Source organism: Phoxinus phoxinus (genome assembly GCF_949152265.1).
Source record: "Phoxinus phoxinus genome assembly, chromosome: 9".
NCBI classification, from domain to species: domain Eukaryota; kingdom Metazoa; phylum Chordata; class Actinopteri; order Cypriniformes; family Leuciscidae; genus Phoxinus; species Phoxinus phoxinus.
The window spans coordinates 10,838,097-10,859,433 of NC_136884.1; the positions used below are offsets into that span (position 1 = coordinate 10,838,097).

Consider the following 21,337-nt stretch of genomic DNA (forward strand, 5'->3'; position numbering starts at 1 on the left):
GTTTACCATCACGCTACAATGTATAAAACACAATAACCCAGTCTTACCTGCCAAAGCATCGGGCTCTAGACCAGTTTCGTTGTCTATTCCGCATATGATGAAGTAATGTGCGAAGCGACAGGGCGCTGACCCAGAGCCGCTCATAGTCGCGCTCATCTCGGCTCGAGCTGATCCGCTTTGTTATACAGACCCGACCAGCTCCATATCCAGCGTCCCCAGGCAAATGAACTGAAACAAAGCGAGGTTGCAATAAAGACTTATCGCTATGTTTTCGTGCAGTAAGCTTCAGAAAGTCGTCTATAACTATCTAGTTTGGTTTGAAGAGCGTTTGCTGCCGTGTCTGTGAGTTGTAGCTGCTTTCACGAGCGCACTCGCACTGCTCGCGCACTGACGCACCGCTTCAGCTGATCACACTCAGCCAATCCAGTCCTTTCAAATGTTTGACCACAAGTATTGGTCTGCGAGAGAGCGCGTGCAGTGATGTACGCATTATCTTTAAAATGTTATGACACCAGCAAATATAAATAAATATATATTTTTCAGATAATACATCAGATTATCTAAGAAAAATATTTGTATTTGCGTAGTGTTTTAATACATTCCTGATATGGACCAATGTATAGGCTAAAGGCTGGATAAATAAATAATAATAAAGTGTCAAAGTGTTTGTTATAGTGTAAGCCTACTTAATAAAAATATACCATAAATCAAATATTTTAAATATAGTATTTGTGTTGTTTCTAGATTATTTTGGAGATGCAATGTGATATAATGTATTACAATATTTAAAAAAATTACACGTTTTACTGTTAGGTGCGATTACTCGCATCTAATTGGGCTACAGAAAAAAATTGGTTAATTTTTTTTTAATCGATTGACATCACTGGTATGGGCTATATTCTGACTGAGCGATATATTATAACAACAAAACTTACTGTTCTGAGTGAGAGTGGTCACGTAAAGTTTCTGATCTAAATTCTGATTATTTAGAAAGTGTACTGAGTCCCCCTAGTGGGCCTCGTTCACCCAATGTACAGGCTAGTGGCCAAAAGTGATGTCCAAAGGGGTAATGACCCTAGAAGTTCGATTAAACCTTTTTAATATTTATTAAAATATATATTTAGATTTTTTTTTATGAGGGAAGAACAAAACACTAAATGTGGTAGCCTCTTCATCTGACAAAATGATTTGGCAAAACAGGCAAACAACATCACTTACAGGTTTTATTTTACTATGTTCTCTCTTGCTCCATCTAACATTCCTAAAATGGTCTCTCTTGGACTGGTCATCCCGCACCCTTTCCATTTGAGGTCGACCTATTAATCCTGATCCTTTTCATGTTCACGATTAATTACACAAAACTGTGCAATTTATTTCTTCTTTTTTTAATCGGTTGATAGCACATATTTTTACATATCCAAGTCAAATGTTATCATATTTAAATACCTATCTTAAATGATAGAAAACTAAATCAGTTAAACAATAATAATATAGCTTTTACTGGTTATTTTATTATGCATATGCAGTGATATACACATTTTTTAATATCTATGCTCATTCAACATAAATCTGCTATGTGTTAAATATTATGCATGCTAAGTAAAATATTCATGATATATGTTATATCTTTCACTGATGTTACAGTAGCCTATATGCCCAGCATATTACAATAACGCCCTCTGTTGGTTAAACTGATGTGTTGCTACTGCCTCTGCATTATCAGTTATCTCTCTCAGTGTTTTCCAGTTTGCTAAAACAAATTCATATTATGATAAATAAAATAAAACAAGCTGTGAAGTCAATCAGTGCGGTGTTTAAAAATTAGGCACAATAAATATAAATATATATATTTTTTTAAATCACATATGTACAGAACTGTATGTAAATAAATTAGGGGTGTCATAGATTAAGTAACTAAAATAATCATCATTCAAATTAATTACATTTAATTACATTAAATTAATAAAAAAAGTTAAGTGGTTCTTCAGAGATCTCTCTTTATTTCATTTTTATTTTAAACCAATGAATCTACATGACTTTTCCAGTAATTGATGAAAAAACTAAAATTGGGTGAACTATCCCTTTCAATAAACAATTTAGGCCTAAGGCTTATCCTTTTAAGATACAATCTCTGTCGCATCATGTTGACAGAAATGGTTACCATGGTAGAGTATTTTACCTACACAAACTTTCAAGTGTGACGTCTGTTGTGGGAGGGGCCGTCTCATGAGACAGACAGGGGTCCGAAATAGTTTTGTACAGCACTACAATCAATGAATAACGCTAAGTCCACACTGCTAGCTATTCCCCAGCTTTAGCTGAGTCCAGTAACCAGTCGATGTCCGACTCCGCAGTGTCCTTCACCTCCACGAACACAGGTGTTCAACCACTAAATATTCAGAAACACGATCTGTGTGAGGTGACGCATGTTTATACCACACCCTGTACACAAAGAACGAGCATATCGCTGCTACACGCCCAACAGAGACTCAAACACCTGACGCTTAGTACCTATGCTTAATACCAACTCCATCTGCAATGGCGGTGGAGGCAGACTTTATGCGGTCAGTGTTGCCCGTTCCGGGAGCTTTTCACTCGGAAGACTCTTCTTTAGCTTTACCGCAGGCGGACAAACTCGCGGACACTCACCGGCTGAACAGACTACAGCAACAAGTGCATCTCTCTCTCTCTCGGAAAAGAAAGAAACCAAAATTGCCAGGTATGTAGAATGAAACCGCATTATATAATACAAACTATTAAGAGATAATCAGTGTTTTGGCTTGGAATGTAAATTTAGTTGTGTACATTTATTATATATTTCAAAGTATGTCAAAGTATGACAGTCAAATGTTTATGGTCAGCTTTCACTGGTCCTTTGTTCTCAACTCTGTACTTTCATTATATTTTTTTTCTTTTGTGTTTAAAATAACATGCAAAAGAAAATTAATTTATTATGTCTTTCTTTTTTTATTGTATGTTTTGATGTATACCATGGTACTGAATGAAAATGTATGGTTTATATTACCTAATATAGGCTACTGTAATATTTACATAGTACTTAAAGGTACTTTGAAGAATATTTTAAGTCCAAATATAGCTATAAAATATATAATACAATAAAATAAACCCATTTGTTACTTTTTTGGTAGTAGAGAAATGTGAACCCTACCTTAGTTTGTCAGAACTCACTCATTCAAACCTATTTAGTAGGATTTATAAGTGAGCATGAGGAATTATGTTTTCCATTGTATTGTATTGTAATTCGATTATGTGTGTTTTGGGCGTTGCAGATTCATCTCTCTCAAACAGTCTGTCCAGATGTCATATTTCAAGTAGTTCATCTTTAGGAAGTCTACACGTAAAGGTAAAAACTATTTTCCAGTGGGATAAATGTGTTCTTTAAACAATAGTTCGCCCAAAAATTAAAATTCTGTCATCATTTAGTCCATGCAATGAAAGTGAATGGTGACTAGGGCTGTCAAGCTCCAAAAAGGTAGTATAAAAGTAGTTCATACAACTTGTGCACTATATTCTGATCTACATCATCTAAAGCTGTATGATAGGTTTCTGTCCACAATTGTCAATGCCTTTTGGGTGAACTATTCTTTTAATATCACTAAATTCACTTGAGATAATAACACACACTATACTTTGCAGCGGATTTCTGCCAATCATGAATCTACAAGGTCGTTGCGGATGGTTGACCGATCTCAGTGGTCAAGTGCCGAGCCGCCTCGATTTCACAGGGGCTATGGAAGCTTTCGTTACACCACCAAAAAAGCGGGATTATGCTGGGGGACCAACTCTCTCACTCTCCCCTCGGCCCCTACAGCCAACCATTCCCATATGAACAATCACCCTCTTCGCTACGCCCGCTCTGAGGTTCTGCGAAACCCGAGGTTGTACGTTACCGGCCTGTCGGGTGTCACTCAGCCCACCAAAATCTCTGCGAATGGGAACAATCACATAGATGATACAGATGCCGTGTTTTTAACCAGCACCCCACACAATGCTCCTGCAGAGAGGAACAGGATGGAGAAACACACCCTTCAGAAGACCCTCTGCAAGCCGAGAGAGGGGGGTTTCGGTGCTCACGAACAATCAGAGAACGTGTCCTGGCAGAGCCGCGTGCGGAAGCCGAGCCTGGAGTTTGTTGCAGGAAGACGACCCTCCCAATCTGGCTCAGTGATCAACATGGAGGAGGGGTCGGGAAGTTTAGTGAGGATTGAAAAAATGGAGGTCAAGCAACATTCAGTGACAATGTCAACAAAGTAAGCCAGTAGTTTAAACATTTTAGCTACACAATCTTAGTTATTTTGTTTTTACATTGTTTTTGAGTATCGAGATTTGTTTTAGATTTGTGTTATTTTAATATCACAGAGAGATTAAAGGGGTGGTTGATTTATGATTTCACTTTTTCTAACTTTAGTTAGTGTGTAAGGTTGCTGTTTGGGCGTAAACAACATCTGCAAAGTTACAACGCTCAAAGTTCAAAGCAAAGGGAGATATTTGCTTTTAAAGAAATTGCTTTTTAAAGACTACCACAGACGGCTGGTAGGGACCACACGACATTCCTCCCGGGTTAGTGACATCACCAACCATAGAATTTACATAAACCCCGCCCCTGAGAACACGATTTATAGGTTATCAAGACAGAATATGCTAATCAATGACTAGAATTACTCTACATCAGCTACATAAATTCATCAACTAACCATTCAGAAATGTCCTGTTGCATTCTACATGTTGTCACTTCCTCATTGTCTGAATCCGGTTTGAACATAAAAGGCTAAAAACAAATTAAATGTTCAATGCATGTCAGTGTGAGTGCAAGCTGTTGAAGCTCAGCCCTCTCTGCCGGAAGCAGAAGCTAATTTGCATTTAAAGGGACAGACACAAAACGGTGCATTTTTGCTCACCCTCAAAAAGTGACAATTTTAACATGCTATATAAAAATATCTGTGGAGTATTTTGAGCTAAAACTTCACATACACACTCTGGGGACATCAAAGACTTATTTTACATCTTGTAAAAAAGGGCATTATACCACCCCTTTAATGCAGTTTCTACATTAGTAATTAACACTTAGCAATAAAGTGTCATTTATATATATATATATATATACACACACACATACATGCATACATATATATACACTATTTTAGATTTTCTATTTTCTATTTTAGATGAACACTGATTTTCTGTATTATGTCTGTGTTTTAAAGGAAAATCAGAAAAGGTGAACTTGGTACAGAGATGACACTAAAAGAGGCTGTAAATCTCCTGGAACAAGATAATATGGAAAGACGAATCACAGCGGCAAACTTCATACAGAACCAATGCTTTAACAATCCTGATGCCAAGAAAAAGGTAAGTGATACTTGACTTTAAAATAGCACACACTGGTATGATCCACCCAAAAGATGATGATATACTGTATCTCGCACAGTCCTTAATGTCTAGTCTCAACGGTTGCAATGATAACAAACACTGCTGACTAAATGAAACAATGAGTCAAAGTACTACATTGTGAGGAGGTACTTTAATTAACAGAAAAAGGGGTGTGGAAGAAAGTTAGAGGAAAGTATTTAGTGTGGTTACAAAGCTGTCAGACAGTAAGTAATTAATATGACAACAGTGTTTCATTGTCTTTGCTGAGTAATTTTTCTGCTGTTTATAGTACTTGACCTTTATAGACTTCGACAAACGTTGAAAGGAAAGTTCTCTTTAAAAGGGATGGTGTAGTCAAGATACAAGCTGGGCAATTCATGAACTAACCATGTTGAATCCTTTAGGGAGCTCCAGGGGGATTGCCTGCATTTGCTTTGAATCCAACAATAGCCACACACACAAAAACATTGAAAAAAAAAAAATGTAAATGCTAAAAGTGAATTTAGACATCACAACATTATGTACAGTATGAAAATGGATTTTCATTTTGAAATGTATATGATAAGAGGTAATATGTATGTTAAAAAAAAAATAGGGGAAATAAGCATGCACAATTAAATATACAATTTCAGTCATTTACGAGATATATTAAAATCTCTAAAATTGGCCAATAACCAATATGGTACAAATATATTGTGCATCCCAAAAAAAAAAAAAAATATATATATATATATATATATATTTTTTTTTTTGTGCATTAATTACAGTTTAGGAAACCAGCTTAGGAAAGTTTCATGTATTACTGTATGTAGATGAACTATAATGCTAATAATCACAGATCTACCTCCCCTGTCCACCCATAACATTTATGAAAACTAACCTGCAATTTATTCTTACAACCGTTAGCACATACATACACACACAACTGCCCATGTTTACATATCAACAGTAACTCAGTAACTTCTTCTGTCCTGATGAAAGTGTGAACTGCACCGGTATGCAGAGGTTAACCAAGCATGAAAGATCCATTACATACACTACATCATTTTTTTTCCAGCAAGGATGCATTTATAATTTCACAAACGCTTTACATTTAAAAAATAAAAGCTGTTCTTTTGAACTTCCCTACCCTGAATCCTGAATCCTGAAATATCAAGGTGTCCACAAAAATATTAAGCAGCACAACTGTCTTCAACATTGATAATGGAAATGTTTCTTGAGGAGCAAATCAGCATACAGTATTAGAATGATTTCTGAAGCATCATGTGACACTGAAAACTGAAGTAATCGTGCTGAAAATTCAGGATCACAGGAATAAAGACAATTTTGAAATGTATTAAAATAGAAAACATTTATTTTTAATTGTAATAATATTTCACAGTATTACAGTCTTTTTTTTAAATATTACAGACTCCAAATTGTTAAAAAGTATTATACGTTTTAAAGGTAAAGTAGCTTGTTTTGGTGCATGAACCTTGACTAACATAAGTAGACTTAAGGGAGAAAAAATAAAAATGCTTCAAAAGAGTAAAATATGACACATTTAAATGTTGAGGTTTCTTATTGTACCATGTTCCACCTGCTCAGGTACATTATCTTAAAGGCATCCCAAAGCTGCTGACGCTCATGGAGGATGAGAGCGAGGAGCTCCAGCGGGCCGCCGTCAACGCGCTCCGAAATATTGTTTACGAAAACAATGAAAACAAAATGGAAGTCAAAGACTGTGAGGGGCTTCCAGTGATCCTGAGACTGCTCAAGAAGAACCGAGACATCGAGACCCGACAGCAGCTCACTGGTAAGTGAGCCATTCCAAGTCTTAGATTTCGAATTCTGATTCTGATTCTGATAGATTCTGCATTATGCAGCCAAACTTGACTTCGCTTTAGCTGATCCTGCTAAAACTCCAGCCATGTCTCCAACTATGAAAACATCCAGATCTTGAAAGTGTGACCTCTACCCTTCCATTAATCTTGCAGATGTTATTTTCTCTCCAGGGCTGCTGTGGAATCTGTCTTCTCATGACTTTCTGAAAGAGCAGCTCACTAGAGAAGCGGTCAAACCTCTCACAGACAGTGTGCTGGTGCCCTGCTCAGGCATTTCTGAAGGGGAAGACCCCAAGTTGGAGCTCCTCGCTGACCCTGAAATTTTCTACAATGCTACTGGCTGCCTGAGGTATTACCAACTGAAGAAATACAAGAAACAAAAGGTTGAAAATGGAGCAGATTCGTTTTGACAAGCCAGGCTGTCTTTAGTAGGGCTAGTACCGCTCAAGTTGTGCTGTGCGTTATTAACAAACCAATTTTAAGTGTGTTTGGCACTGCCATTAAAAGGTGTGGGGTCAGTAAGTCAGAAAATGTATACTTTTATTCAGCAAGGATGCATTCAATTTATCAAAAGTAACAGTCAAGAAATTTTTTTAATGTTACGAAAGATTAGTTTCAAATTAAATAAAAAGGCGGCAGTGGCACAACTGTTTTCAACATTCATAATAAAAAATGTTTCTTATACTTAAAATCTGTATATATGAATCAAGGATCATGTGACTGAAGACTGAGTAATGATGGAAAATCAGATCTGTCGTCACAGATACTTTTTAAAATATATTTAAATAGACAAGTTATTTTAAATGATAATAATATTTCACAATATTACTGTTTTTACTGTATTTTGGATCAATTAAATGCAGCCTTGGTTTTCTTTCAAAAACTAGAAAAGAAGTCCGACCCTAACTTTTAAACTGTAGTGTAGATATTCTTACAATTACTTATTTATTCTGATCATTGTACTTTGCATTGTATTTGTCCATAAAATGTGTTTTTAAATAACAAATAAATCTTTTTTTTATATAAATAGAAACTTGAGCTCAGCCGGTCCAGATGGACGTAAAGCCATGCGGGACTGTGAGGGTCTCATTGAGTGCATCATCTACTATATCCGTGGTACCATTGCAGACTATAAACCTGATGATAAGGTACTTACATTAAATCCCCACCTTTAGCAACAGCAACACTGGGTCTTTCCTTTGTATGTCTAATTATTAAAGGGGCCATATCACAAGTCCATGATCTTTGAAGATAAAAGAGCTCTATGCACCTGTACAATAACACTTTTTATAGCTTTCAGAACACATTTTCAAAAACGGACAAAAGGATCATTGAAACGAAGCTACTAAAACGCCTCATTTTAATTCTAAACCCTCGCATTGTCACAAATGTGTCCAGATTTACTTCAATATTATATTTGTTCCCAAAATGTTGATGTAATGTTATATTATCTAACGTGATCCCGAATGATTATTCCAACTTGATGATTAATTCTTCTTTTCCAGGCCATAGAAAACTGTGTGTGCATCCTGCACAACCTTTCTTATCGGTTTGAATGTGAGGTGCCTCGTGTGGATTCCCCACTAATACAACAATCCAAACAGAATCACAATGAAGAAACTAGCAACCCCGGCTGTTTCATTCTCAACAGTCCCAAAAACTCTGAGGAGGTTAGTATTACAACCTAGATTAAAACAATTTAAGTATTTCAAATTCAAACTTGGCTGATTTAATAATATGTGTAAGACTGACCAAAATACCCATTCCTAATGCAAAGGTAGTAGTGGTGTAGAAAAACAAATTGACCTCATATGTGGCATCATATGTTGTGGCTCAGGACGCAGATACAGACTATCCCCTACTCGAGGAGAAAGGCAGCCCTAATGGTGTGGAGTGGCTCTGGAGCGCCATCACCGTCCGCATGTATCTCTCTCTCATTGCCATCAGCACAAACCAACACACAAAACAGGCGTCCATTGGAGCACTGCAGAACCTCACAGCTTGTTCTGGAGAGGTATGATCTGGAAATCAGCTTCATTTAAAAAACTATAATCAGCATTGACTACAATCACACTCAGGCTTAGATTTAAATGGTCAGTTCGCCCAAAAACAAAAACCTTTCATCAATTACTCGCTCTCATGTCATTCCAAACCCTTAAGACTTTCCTTCCTCACCTAAACACAAATTAAGATCTTCTTAATGAAATCTGGGAGATTTCTGTCCCTCCATTGAAAGTCTATTCACTCAAAACTCTGACTAGGGTTGTCACGGTACAAACATTTCAGTAGTAGGTGCCAATACCAGTGAAATTTCACGATTCTTGTTACAAATAATTTCTGTACCAGAGCAAAAACTGTTGAATTGATTACTTGAAAAAAACATTGTCCTGTTTTGTCTCGTCCATTGGTTATCACTGTCAATCAACGCAGTTTCCAATTCAATCGCTCATTTAAATACGGTTGTCAATCCAGAGATGTTGCAGTGTACTCAGCAGCATGAAAAACTAAACCTATATTCAGATTATGAATGGGTACTAAACAGAAAGAGAAGAGCCCTCCCTTAATAATCACTAAGGCTGTTGATCTCTAAAGCGCAAGCAAGCTCACTGAATTCTGCACTCGTGCGAAAACTCCCGTTATGATAAAGAAACTGTTTTAATTGTACAATGAACCTCTTATTTACATCGTGTTTACACTTTGTTGGTTATGATGAAAGGATTCGTGAGCATGTAGGCGTTGAACAAAACAATACATTGTGCTTTTTCATCTATGTTGAGCAGATTCTGACTAGCACCTCTGATAGGCCTCAGCATTTACGTGCTCAACAGATATGACTTTGATTGTCCTCAATGCTTGTAAAAATGTGCTGTAAATAGAAATCTTTCCAAGGAATTTCAGAAGACAAAAAAATCTGGAAGCTTAGACGTGCTTCGTAACATAATAGGATGAACCTCATTGTTTCTCATGCGTCAAGCATGCTTGAGCCTTGTTTTACCAAATTTAGTGCTTCGCTAATGTACGTTTGCTGATCAATGTTTATACGCGAATAAAAGCCTAAATTAAATCGCTTTTTGAAGCATGAGAGTTTTTGGTGTACAGACTTTCTGTCAGATTGGTTTCACTTTCTCTCAGATTTCATTAAAAATGAAAACTAATTTGTGTTCCAAAGATGAACAAAAGTCTTATGGGTTTGGAAAGACACAAGGGTGAGTAAATGATGACTTTTGGGTGAACTAACCCTCGAATGACTTTGTATCCCCATTAGATGTCCCAGGCCATCGCACACTTCATGGTGCACAAGGAGGGAGGCCTACCTCAGGTGAAGAAGATGCTTCAACAAGGAGAGAAGGAAGAGATCAGAATATCTGTGTCACTGCTAAAAAACATCTCTCGCTACCGAGAACTGCATGCTGAGATCGGTGAGCTGCTATTATATACCAATTTTTTTATATACCAATATTATATACGCAAACGGCACATGGCAGTTTTTTCAGGGAAGAAAAGCTAATGAACGTCTCTACAGTTAAACAGGTGCTGCCGGAGCTGGTTGCCATCCTCCCAAACACTGACCGAAGCGTAGAGCAGCCAATCGAGTTCACCGTGACGATATGTCACATCCTCATCAATCTGAGCAATGCGTCTGTAGTGAACACCACTGCCATCATAAACCAAGGAGCGTTATCCAAGATCATCAGCATCAGCACCAAAGACAACGGGTATGGTTTCATTTTCAGATATGTTAATAAAAGTCATGTGTGTTCAGTTATATGACTTGTTTAATTTATACATTGAATTTTCAACTAAATATAGGTTTGGACCCACACGGGCGGGCCAAGCGGCCTGTATTTTACTTCACACCATGTGGAGACATTCAGAGCTGCGTAGCAATTTCAAGAAGGTGAGATTACTACATGTTTGCATCCCATAGTGTCCATGAAGTAATAAAGTGTTATTCTCTAATATTTTGAGGCAAATACATAAACAAACTACAGTTTAACAGGTTGTCAAAGATCAGTTTAGGGCAGCTACTCAAAATATTAACAGTGTTTACAATGAAGAAATTAATGCAATTAAGTTTATTTGTTCGCAAAGCCAACTATTGCAACTACCGTTTAATGCCGACTTTAAATCACACACTTTATCAAAACATTAGGCTACTTTATACAGTATATTTCACAACTGTGGGAACCCTGGTTCTTTAAAGTGTGTGGGGAGGTGAATTAAAACAAAAAATAGGTTTATTTGTTATTTATTTTATTTGTCTTATATACATTTTTTTCAAGTCAATTTGATGCCCCCTTGGAAGTTTGCTGAGGGCCTCGGGCCCCTGGTTGAGATCCACTGATCTATAGAGCGCTCAAAAATGAATTCACATGTTAGTGTTTCAGATTTGGGCTTTAACGTCATTATATATTTACTCTTGTCATCTGTTTTTCAATCTATGGCAGGCTGGTTACAGGAAAACAGACTTCATAAACAACAGGACAGTGAAGGCTGTGAATTCTGCTCGTGATTAATGGGATCCAGAAATGAATTGCAAAGAAAAGGCTTTCCACCTGTTTTCTTTGGAAAGATTAAAAATGGTGCTAATATCATGGCTTTGATGTTTGTATGTGTTTTGTCTTAATTTAATACTTATTAGATTATTATGCGTTTTAATAATAGTTATGTCTGTCGAATTTACACTTTTGTTTTTTATTTATTTTTTTATTGATCTTTTTAAGATTTTTACTGCCTTTTGTCTGTTTAAATAGTAATATTGAAAGCACTTTTACATACAAAGCTACGTTTTGTGTATCTGTTTTTCTTTTGTTGTTGTCGTTGTTTTTCTTTCTTTTGCTATGGGTAGTAACTTCCTAGCATTGTGTATTGAAACACTGTATAATATTTTCAAATAAACTACCATATTTTCTTCAGTCACTGAGGGGTTAATGTTTGTTTGTTTAGTTGCCATGGTTCTGTTTGAGTACAGCTTGCTCTCAACGCTCAGGTAAACCATAGACAGTTTATAAACGAGGTAAAGATTTTTGAAGCATAAGCGTTAATAAAAACCTCAACGGAATTTGGCATGATAATTTAATACTCGTGATGATTTCTAAAATCTGATAATCGGGTTCAGGAAGTGAACCCGATTTAATCTTTTGAATAATAACATCATCATCATCATAGTGATTTTGAGTCTTTTGAATAACAACAAAACATCGTAATCCTCGATGGGAGGGATCAAATGAAAGATCGAACTCGCTTAACGTTGTCGACAGAATCAGAAAAGAAACGAAGCGTTCGGATAAAACTGCCGCGTGCATTCGTCGACAATAAATTACTATGCTTTCATGTTTTCATACTTTGTACAGGAGTTCGCTTTGACTACAAAGCATTTAATGTACTTTGACGTCACATCCGTAAACAAAGAAGCTCATGCAAGCTGGGCTGTACCAATATGTTACTAGGGGGTGCGTGTCAGTTCAGTTACATCCGACATTGTCGGAATTTCTTGTTTGTATTATTGAAAAAACAACTTTTCTATAAAAGCAAAACTTTTTCGTTCATATTATTTAATTTAGTTTCACTTTCTACCGGTTGTATGGGAATTTCTCAAATTAGCTTTAATGTTTTTATCGAAGACAAAACGTCCAAAACCCTATAGCTGCGTAATAATAGATTATTCCTGTTTCACAAAACAGTACAAGTCAAGTCATTTTAAAGAGCCCTTTAAAGTCCCACAGAGAAGGAGTATCGATATATTTCATCTACAAATCGAGAAAAGCTCGGTTGTCCACTGTTGTTTGCCAAGTCTCCACTATCGGGGACTTGACTCAGGTAATTGTTACATATAACAGTTAGTTTTATCTGACTAGAGTTTATATAAGTGATATTTCTTGGTAAATTCAAAGAGCTGGACAATGGTTATGTTTACATAATTATTTCAAATGGATTACTATGCGTTTATAATCAAGCATTATTGGAAAATTACCGCAAGTGGAACACGTACGTCGTAGTGCGTAGTTCGCTTTATTAAATGGACCAGACGCGCTGACGTCGTCTTATTTCTAAATATTTATTTCACATACAACCCATAAAGTTACTATTTACTAAATCCACGTTGCTCATCTTTAAACGGACTGGGGTTTTGCGTGATCTGGAAAGTCCAGTTCGGCTGCTCGTCTGCTTTGACAGGCTGCTCGTGTTTTGCCCTTGTTTGTGTGCTGAAACATTAGGTCACGTGTGCATCGCAGCTGAGCGCAGTGTGTACTGCGTGTCTCTCGCTGTTTACTGCACCTCCTTTTAGGGGCCAAAGCTACACGAGCCGTGACCGATGCCAGAGGTGCTGTCATCGGTGACTCCCAATTTAAACCTGCCTGAGGATGTGCGGATGTGCATGGCTTTCTGTTTTTACCTTGCGAACTAAACGAGTCTAATGCAAGAGCAGGTCGCAGTGTTTTTCCCCCTATGCTTAAAACAGATGCTCTCTTTTGGGAGTAACAAGAATGGAAGGGCTTGAACATGTTATGTCATTGGGCTGTCTATTGGACAGGCTCCAAACACTGGTCTAAGTATTGGTATTTGTTACTGCGTTAATTGGTATAGAGTTGAGTTGAGACCGTTCAGGAACAAGTTGAGGCACACAGATGTACAGTTCATATAAGTACCCATTGTGCATGGTGAAGTCGACATTATGGTTTTAACATTATAATAAAACTATATAAACAATGTGAGCATTTCAGCAAATTACAGTGACTTGATTATTAAAGGACAAAAGCATTTTAAAGGGACAGTTCACCGAAATATGTAAATTGATCTATTAATTTCATATTTCCAATATGACAAGTTTTAATTTTAAAGTTGTTGTAATTTTTCTTTGCTTTTGTCATGATTTATGACATTTTTTATATTTGGCTTTAATTTGTATTTATTTCACTTTTAGTTGTATAGTAATTTTAGTATTCAAACTTAAACTCATTTAGCTATCAAGGCAACATTCTGAATTTTCGTTTAAGTTTCGTCTACTTTTTTCATCTAATATTTATATTTGATTTTATTTCAGCTTTTTCAACCAGTATGACTATTTACTTCAGTGGAACACAAAATTAGACTTTTGTCTAATTTTTGTGGAACACAAAATTAGACAAAATTTAGGCTTTTTTCCCCCATACAATGACATAAATGGTGAATTGTTTCCGGCACGGAATACAACAATTTAAAAGATAATTGCGACTTTTAATCTTGCAATTTTGACTTTTTTTTCCTCACATTTGCGGGTTTACATCTCGCAATTCTGACTCTTTTTTCAGTTAAGCTTGCAATTGCAAGTTATAAAGTGCAATTCTGTGGAAAAAAACATCCTGTAAAACTTTTAATATAAATTGCCAGTTTATATCTCACAATTCTAAAGTCAGAATTGTGATATGAAAAGAGGCAATTACCGTTTTTAATTTAAAAAAAATCTATTCAGTGGCGGAAACTAGCTTCCATAGTGACTGAGATTGTGTTCCACAGAAGAGAGAAAGGCATACAGGTTTGGAACAACATGAGGGTGAGGAAATGAAGATGAAAATTTTTGGATGAACGCTTCCTTTAACTCAAAATGTGCAGGGAAGTTTTGTTGTTTTTCAGTACCACTCTGAGACTACTTTTGTACTTCTGTTGTAACAGCACTAATCCAAATGAGCAATAGGTAAACTTGTAATTACAAGAAAGGTAGTTAAACAATTAGTTTTGTCAAAGCATTGTGCATAATAGGATTAGTCACTAGCTTATCCGAATGCATTTAATTAATTAATTAATGAAGGGCATTGTTTATTTAATTTTGTTCCCTGATGCTGACTCAACATTTACTAGAGGTGAATGAGACCAGCAGTTCCTCGGTTACATCAGGTAACAGGTGTGTAGTGGAGCCTATAAAGGCAGAGGAGTGTAACGAGATAGGTTTGCTTTTAAAGATCACGCTGCTATCAGGAGTCATCCGTTACCAAGAGACGGCAACGGTCAACGTCTGAATCACATTTAAAATACAATGTCCCTTTGTGGATGAATACCCACATGAATATCACTGAGCCCTTTTGTTGCCCATTTATTTTCTCCAGCCTTTGCAATTCCCTTTTCTTTGTTATGTCAACGAAGCTTTATGTCCTTGTGGAATTTTCCAGCACCGAAAGTGTGCCAGCTCTAACCTTCCATTTAAAGCATCAGCTTCAAGCTCGTCCCCCAACAAAACAGCCTTAATTTTAGCAACAAGACTCCGTGCATTGTGTGTGTTACCTTATACCTTATTAATGCATTTGCAGCAGCCACTCACAATGCCACTGAACGATGAACGTCCCACTTCCACATCTACGGTGGCCAGTGAGGAGCAGAACAGCGACACAGAGTCGTCGGAAAGGTGCGACAGTTTGACCTCGTCTAGCGATGTGGACTTTTCTCGCCAGAGCTTCACCAGCGATTCGTCCAGCAAACACAACTCTCCTTCCTGTAGGTGTCCCACTAAAATGCAAATGCATAAGCAAATAAATCATGTGCTTATCTGTGTAGATTTATTTGACTCTAGATTCATCGCAGAAGGAGCTTAACATTAATTCTGTAGGAATGTTTATTTTGTTTTAGCTTGATTTCAATGACCAAAAACAATGTTATTTCTGTTGTTGTTTATAAGTGGATATAATAAATGGTCTTTTAACCTGGATTGCCACTGTGTCTTCAGGCAGCCCACCAAAAACCGTAACGCTTGACGAGGTCATGGCCTCGGCCGGGACCTTTCTAATCTGAGCCTGGCTCATGAGATCGTAGTCAACCGAAACTTCCACCTAGAGCCTCCAGATCTACCTCAAAACAGGTACTAAACGAAATGATCATTTCCAGATCAGAGACTCACTTGATGTTTGGTATAGACGGGAATTAAGGGTGACGATCAAGAAAACGTACACAAGAAATATACAATTAAAAGATTTAGATAGTCAATACATTTATGCAGCATTGTTGTTTAGCATTCAAAAATTGATTCCAAACCTTTTTTTTTCCTCAAGCCTGGAGAAGAGAGTTAAGGATATGGTGCACAAGGCCTACTGGGACTGTCTTGAATCTGAGCTGAACAATGACCCCCCTGAGTATGGTCACGCCATCAAACTACTGGAAGAGATTAGAGATGTAGGTTACACATTTACTCTGATACAATGATGAAAAACAGTCTGATGATAAATGATTGATTGATCACTTATTTTTTTCCTATCATCAAAGACCCTACTGTCCTTCCTGAACCCCGGGGCCAACCGCCTGCGTACTCAGATTACGGAGGTTCTAGACATGGACCTGATTCGCCAACAGGCTGCCAACAATGCAGTTGATATCCAGGGCCTTGTGTCTTACATCATCAATACTATGGGCAAGTTCTGTGCGCCGGTCCGAGACGATGAAATCAAGAAGCTTAAGGAGAACTCAAGCGACGTTGTGAAACTGTTCAAGTATGTTCGAGGTGTCTTTTTGTATGCATTTGCAGAACTAGGCAAATTTCCTTTCAGAGCCCATTGGTTGGTATAATAACATGACAAATAATGGGTCCTATTCACTAACCATGCATACACACATTTTTGCATGAAATCGGTGTACCGTACTTACATTTTTATAAACAACTCACAGGTCACCAATTAAAACAGGAACAACTGAAACCATGCATGTGCAAAAATCACATTCTAAAGGTTGCCTTATAAAGGTGTTATTGTTAAGATATAAAGGTGCGTTATAGCTGAGAGTTGACAAAAAGCTGTAAAGGAAAGGTTGTGCGGAAAGCCCTTAATTTAAAGCCCTAAATGACTAATCTCAGGCATTCAGATGCTAATTTAGAATATTCCAAATGTACTAACATTAGAACGAGGTTAAGAACGTGCTGTGAATTTTTCGTGATAAGTTGTCCTGTGCATACAAATGCAAATGATCCACGCAATTATTAGTGAATGAGACCCAGTAACTGAGGGTGATGCGGGACACACATCAGTAATGGCGTTCTCTTCACTAACAGTCATATTTGATGCAAACATTCGCCGGAGGTAAAATAATTGAGTTTTAAATGGCAACTTGTGTTGTAAAAGGGAGATCTTCCGGGTGCTGGACCTGATGAAAATGGACATGGTGAATTTTACCATCCAGAGCCTAAGGCCAGAGCTACAGAGGCAGTCGGTAGAGTATGAGAGAGCCAAGTTTCAGAGCATTCTGGAAAGAACTCCCAGTAAGTCCACAAACTAAACCGAGATGAAAATTATTTGAATGGATGGTTCACTTTAAAAAAAAGAAAATTCTGTCATCGTTTACTCACCCTCGTGTCATTCCAAACCTGTGTGAGATGTTTTTAAGATGTTTTGAATGGTTTTTGTTCATACGCTGTAAACAGAATAAAACTGGCAGCTGTGGTTGCCAAAATTAAAAATGTAAACATATTTACAGAACAAAAAAAAATGTATACCGGTATATCCAATAGCCTTTTTTTCTGCTGAATTAGCAAGGCAATGCTGCTACTCAAATCTGTTTTGTACTTTTAACATATACTGACATCCACTAAACTGGTGTTAAAGAGAAAAGCCACAATGAATCCAAAAACAAATACGTAAAATAATGCAATAAACAGTAATTTAACAACATAAGATGGAACATAAAATCTTAATTTATAACTGATAATCAAGCAGGAGCATAATTTTTAAAATGAAAAACACCATGTTTTTGTAAAAATTACTTCCAAAAAAAGGATTTTACTGTCAAATGACATGAAATGTAAGATTAGATCTATTAGTTTTTCTCCATATACTTACTTTATTACTAAGCTTACTGTAAGTTAGCCATTTTTACTTGCATTTTTTATACAGTTAATATTACAAAAAATGTTTTACAGTGTACAATAAAAGTCAATGGGGTCCAAAACAACATTTTTCTAACTATCTTCTTTTCGTGTTCCACAAGGTCACACAGGTTTGGAACCAGGATTAAATGATGACAGAATTTTCCTTTAAATGGATAGTTTTTGCACATCTGGGCTCTTAACCCTGTACATCATTGTATTTCCCCCAGGTGCTTTGGACCACACAACTGAGTGGATCAGATCCTCAATAGAGGAGGCCACTCAAGTCATGCCACCAGCAGAGAAGAGCAGCAATTCTGGGCAGAGCATCAAACCCTTACCAGGCCCCACACTGGTGCTAAATACTGCCTACATAAGTCTGCTGACCCGGGACGAGAGCAAGGGCCCTCTGCCTGAGGTTGGAGCACAAACACGTAGTTATCATATAGTGCTTTGATTTCAAATTCATAATGCATTTTTATGATCTAACAATCTGTATTTTGCACTTGCAGACTATGATTACGGATGAATTGAGGTTGCAGGAGATGCGGCGCTCTCTTCAGCTGTATCAAAAAGTTGCGTCTGTTCTGCTGATAGTCTACAGCTCAATAGGAGGGGCCGTGTCAGGCCTGCCCGCTCTTGCCGAGCGACTTAAGAAGATGACAGCAGTGCTGCTGGAGGGCATGCATAGCGCGTACGTCAGATCTGTGTCCTTCCCCAAAACTCTGCTCAGGCCAACACACGCACGCATTAATGCACACATACTTCTACATAAATGTTTATGCAGTAATGAAGGTGTTGATCTTAAAGATCTTTCCTGTCACCTTTGTTTTCTATTCATTTGGCTTACAGGGACTTCAACCTTAATGAAGCTCTTAGTAACGTCAGCGCTCAGATCTGCTGTGAGGTCAGCAAGTCTTTGGCTGAAAGAAACTTCCCAGCCCTCTCGACTGAACTGCAGGCGACTCTAAAGGGCCAGATCTGTGACATCACCCAGGAAAACAACCCAATACGCACTCTTGTTGGTAAGGACAACGCATTTCAAAGGTTCATTTGGGTTCAAGCTATAGCATTGCAAAAAAAAAAAAGACTTTCTTACTCAATATCAATAGTACAAATATCTAAACATTCTTAAAATCAATATACATTTACTTGAGAAGTATAATGACTTTTGGTCTTGTTTTGATTTGTTGAGTTTTTGCTTTAAAAAAAATGATTGAAAAATGTGCTTGCTTTCCTTTTTTTAAATTTTTCTTATCCCACTAGCAGATATGTTTTTCTTATTTCATAAATAAAGTCACTTCATTTTGAAGTATCTCGATTTAAGAAACTTTAGACATTTGTACTGGAAAATAAGACAAAATGCTGAATTTTTTTTTTTAGTGTGATATTATTTTCCTCAAATAATTATGACTCCTCCCTTGTTTCCTATATTTAAAAAAAATCATAAATCATGGTTACGGTGAGGCACTTACAATGGAAGTGAATGGGGCCAATGTTGCGGGGGATTTAAAAGCAGAAATGTGAAGCTTATAGTTTTACAGCATTTACATGATTTTGTTAAAGCTGTAAAGATATGAGATATGATATAAAGATAAGATATAGTTTGTGTATGAGAAGTTGTAAAATCGCATATAACAGTTAGCATGCTTTTTTTCACACTAAAAAGCCTTGTTTGTGGCTATACTGCTGAAACAGTGATGTTTTCATGTTTATAAATTGGCCCCTTTGACTTCCATTTTAAGTTGCTTTTCCACATCATTCCACAAATGCCATTGATTGAACTTAACTTGTACTAAACTCATATTGCCTTGAAGCCTGTGTCATTTTAATGTGCCTATTCTGTCCCACAGAGGGAAGGGTACAGCAGTACTTCAGGGTGGTCCTTGCCTCTACCAACTCTCACAGGACGCCCCCTCCCGTACCGCCAGGCTTGGGTCTGATCCAGCAGGAGCTCATGGGACTGGGGGTCAGTTTTGTCAACCTCGTCAACTTCAACAAAAAGGTTTACGGTCCTTTCTACGTGAGCATCCTGAAGAATCTCCTTTTTGTCAACACGCAAGCACCAACTCTGCAAAATGGGATCACACAGGGTTCACCCAGCAGCCCACTGGAGTCCAACTAGACAAGGATGCTCCATCTGTTCCCCGTTATCATACCCAGACATTTCACTTATGTGTTTCCAAGTGAGTTATTTGATGATTGATTCTAGGGATTCACGGCAGTACAAAGAAGACTGAAGAACAACTATGTGGTATGGTGCTTAAAATGAAAAAGTATGGATTTTCGTTGTTTATAATGCTACAAACAAACTGTGTTGTTTTCCAAGTAATATTTTTAGATCTCTCTAACTGTAGTTTTAACTTGACAGTGTTACTGCAATAGAAATACAGTTGTTGCGTACTATTTAGGTGCAAGGCAGAAACATTTATATATATATATATATATAAATACAGCTGTTAAAGACATAGCCAAAAGAGGCTAATATATTTACATAGACAATTTACAAACATTTGAGAATGTGCATTTGTTTTATCCGTTTAGAGATACCCGTGTATGTTGTATCCAATTCCCAGATTCTAAGTTTATAAAAAAAATATGTTTGTTGGAGCATATTAAAATCCATCGGTGACAAAGTGAAATTGTACTTTGTGTTTGGTACACATTTTTTTGAAAGTATTGTATTACAATTGTTAACTGTATTTATACTTGAAAAAAAAGGTCAAAATTTCTGTGTAATTTGAAATGGAAGAAACTTGAGGGGGAATCCAGAACTCTGACAAGAAAATTTGAACAATAGTTAAATGAAACATTTTTGGTCCTGGTAGTGTCATGTAATATAGTTATGACTGCATGATCATTTGTTTTTCTTTTTTTCCCCTTCAGACATCAACATTTGGGTTAGTTTTGTATGCCGTTTGTATGTCGTTGTGCTTTGGTTACAGGCATGTTTATTTTATGAATGTTGTTTATAAAAAAATTAAGGGGATTCTCTTATATAATGTCTGTGCTTATATAATTCAATTGTTGATAGCTTTACTTTGCCTATTCTCAAGAACTTTATTTTGCTTTGGTATTTTTTTTTTTTTGTGTGTGTGTGTGTGTGACAAGTGAATGAATGACATCTTTGTATGGAAAGCCATTTTCGTACATGAAAGACCTTCAATTTTGCAATATGTAATGTATTGGTTTTTTTTCCAGATGTATGTAAGAACCCTAATAAGAACAAAACAATATATGTAGTGTGACAAGCACTAAAAAAATAATAAATAAAAATAAAAAGTGTGAAAACGTCTTATTTTAT

The 21,337-nt window shown here is 36.9% G+C and overlaps 3 protein-coding genes across 10 annotated transcripts in view; 2 read left to right on the plus strand and 1 right to left on the minus strand.

Moving 5' to 3' along the window:
• The window catches only part of dennd5b (DENN/MADD domain containing 5B), a 36,270-nt gene extending 35,798 nt beyond the window's left edge, over positions 1-472 (minus strand). For 4 of the 8 annotated variants that reach the window (XM_079622889.1, XM_079622887.1, XM_079622885.1 and 1 more), the window contains exon 1: positions 48-472. In XM_079622889.1, coding sequence (XP_079479015.1) covers positions 48-156 — 109 coding nt within the window. In that variant the 5' untranslated portion in view covers positions 157-472. The remainder of the gene's footprint in view (positions 1-47) is intronic. The other 4 variants (XM_079622891.1, XM_079622890.1, XM_079622888.1 and 1 more) reach the window with 4 other exon arrangements.
• A 1,727-nt stretch (positions 473-2,199) lies between these two features.
• On the plus strand, positions 2,200-12,134 carry pkp2 (plakophilin 2). Its single transcript, XM_079624453.1, has 13 exons — positions 2,200-2,719; positions 3,291-3,364; positions 3,658-4,271; positions 5,226-5,370; positions 6,979-7,186; positions 7,386-7,563; positions 8,245-8,362; positions 8,720-8,884; positions 9,052-9,228; positions 10,480-10,633; positions 10,738-10,930; positions 11,025-11,112; positions 11,663-12,134. Exons 1-13 carry the CDS (start codon positions 2,539-2,541, stop codon positions 11,729-11,731), a joined length of 2,364 nt encoding a protein of 787 aa, XP_079480579.1. The 5' UTR covers positions 2,200-2,538; the 3' UTR covers positions 11,732-12,134.
• A 767-nt stretch (positions 12,135-12,901) lies between these two features.
• Positions 12,902-21,289, plus strand: tcp11l2 (t-complex 11, testis-specific-like 2). Its single transcript, XM_079624454.1, is given in 11 exon segments — positions 12,902-13,034; positions 15,500-15,683; positions 15,913-15,951; positions 15,954-16,044; positions 16,235-16,355; positions 16,446-16,669; positions 17,294-17,430; positions 18,264-18,451; positions 18,546-18,727; positions 18,886-19,058; positions 19,887-21,289. Coding segments are annotated over 10 exon segments (1,599 nt in total). The 5' UTR covers positions 12,902-13,034; positions 15,500-15,511; the 3' UTR covers positions 20,159-21,289.
• The last annotated feature ends 48 nt before the right edge of the window (positions 21,290-21,337 follow it).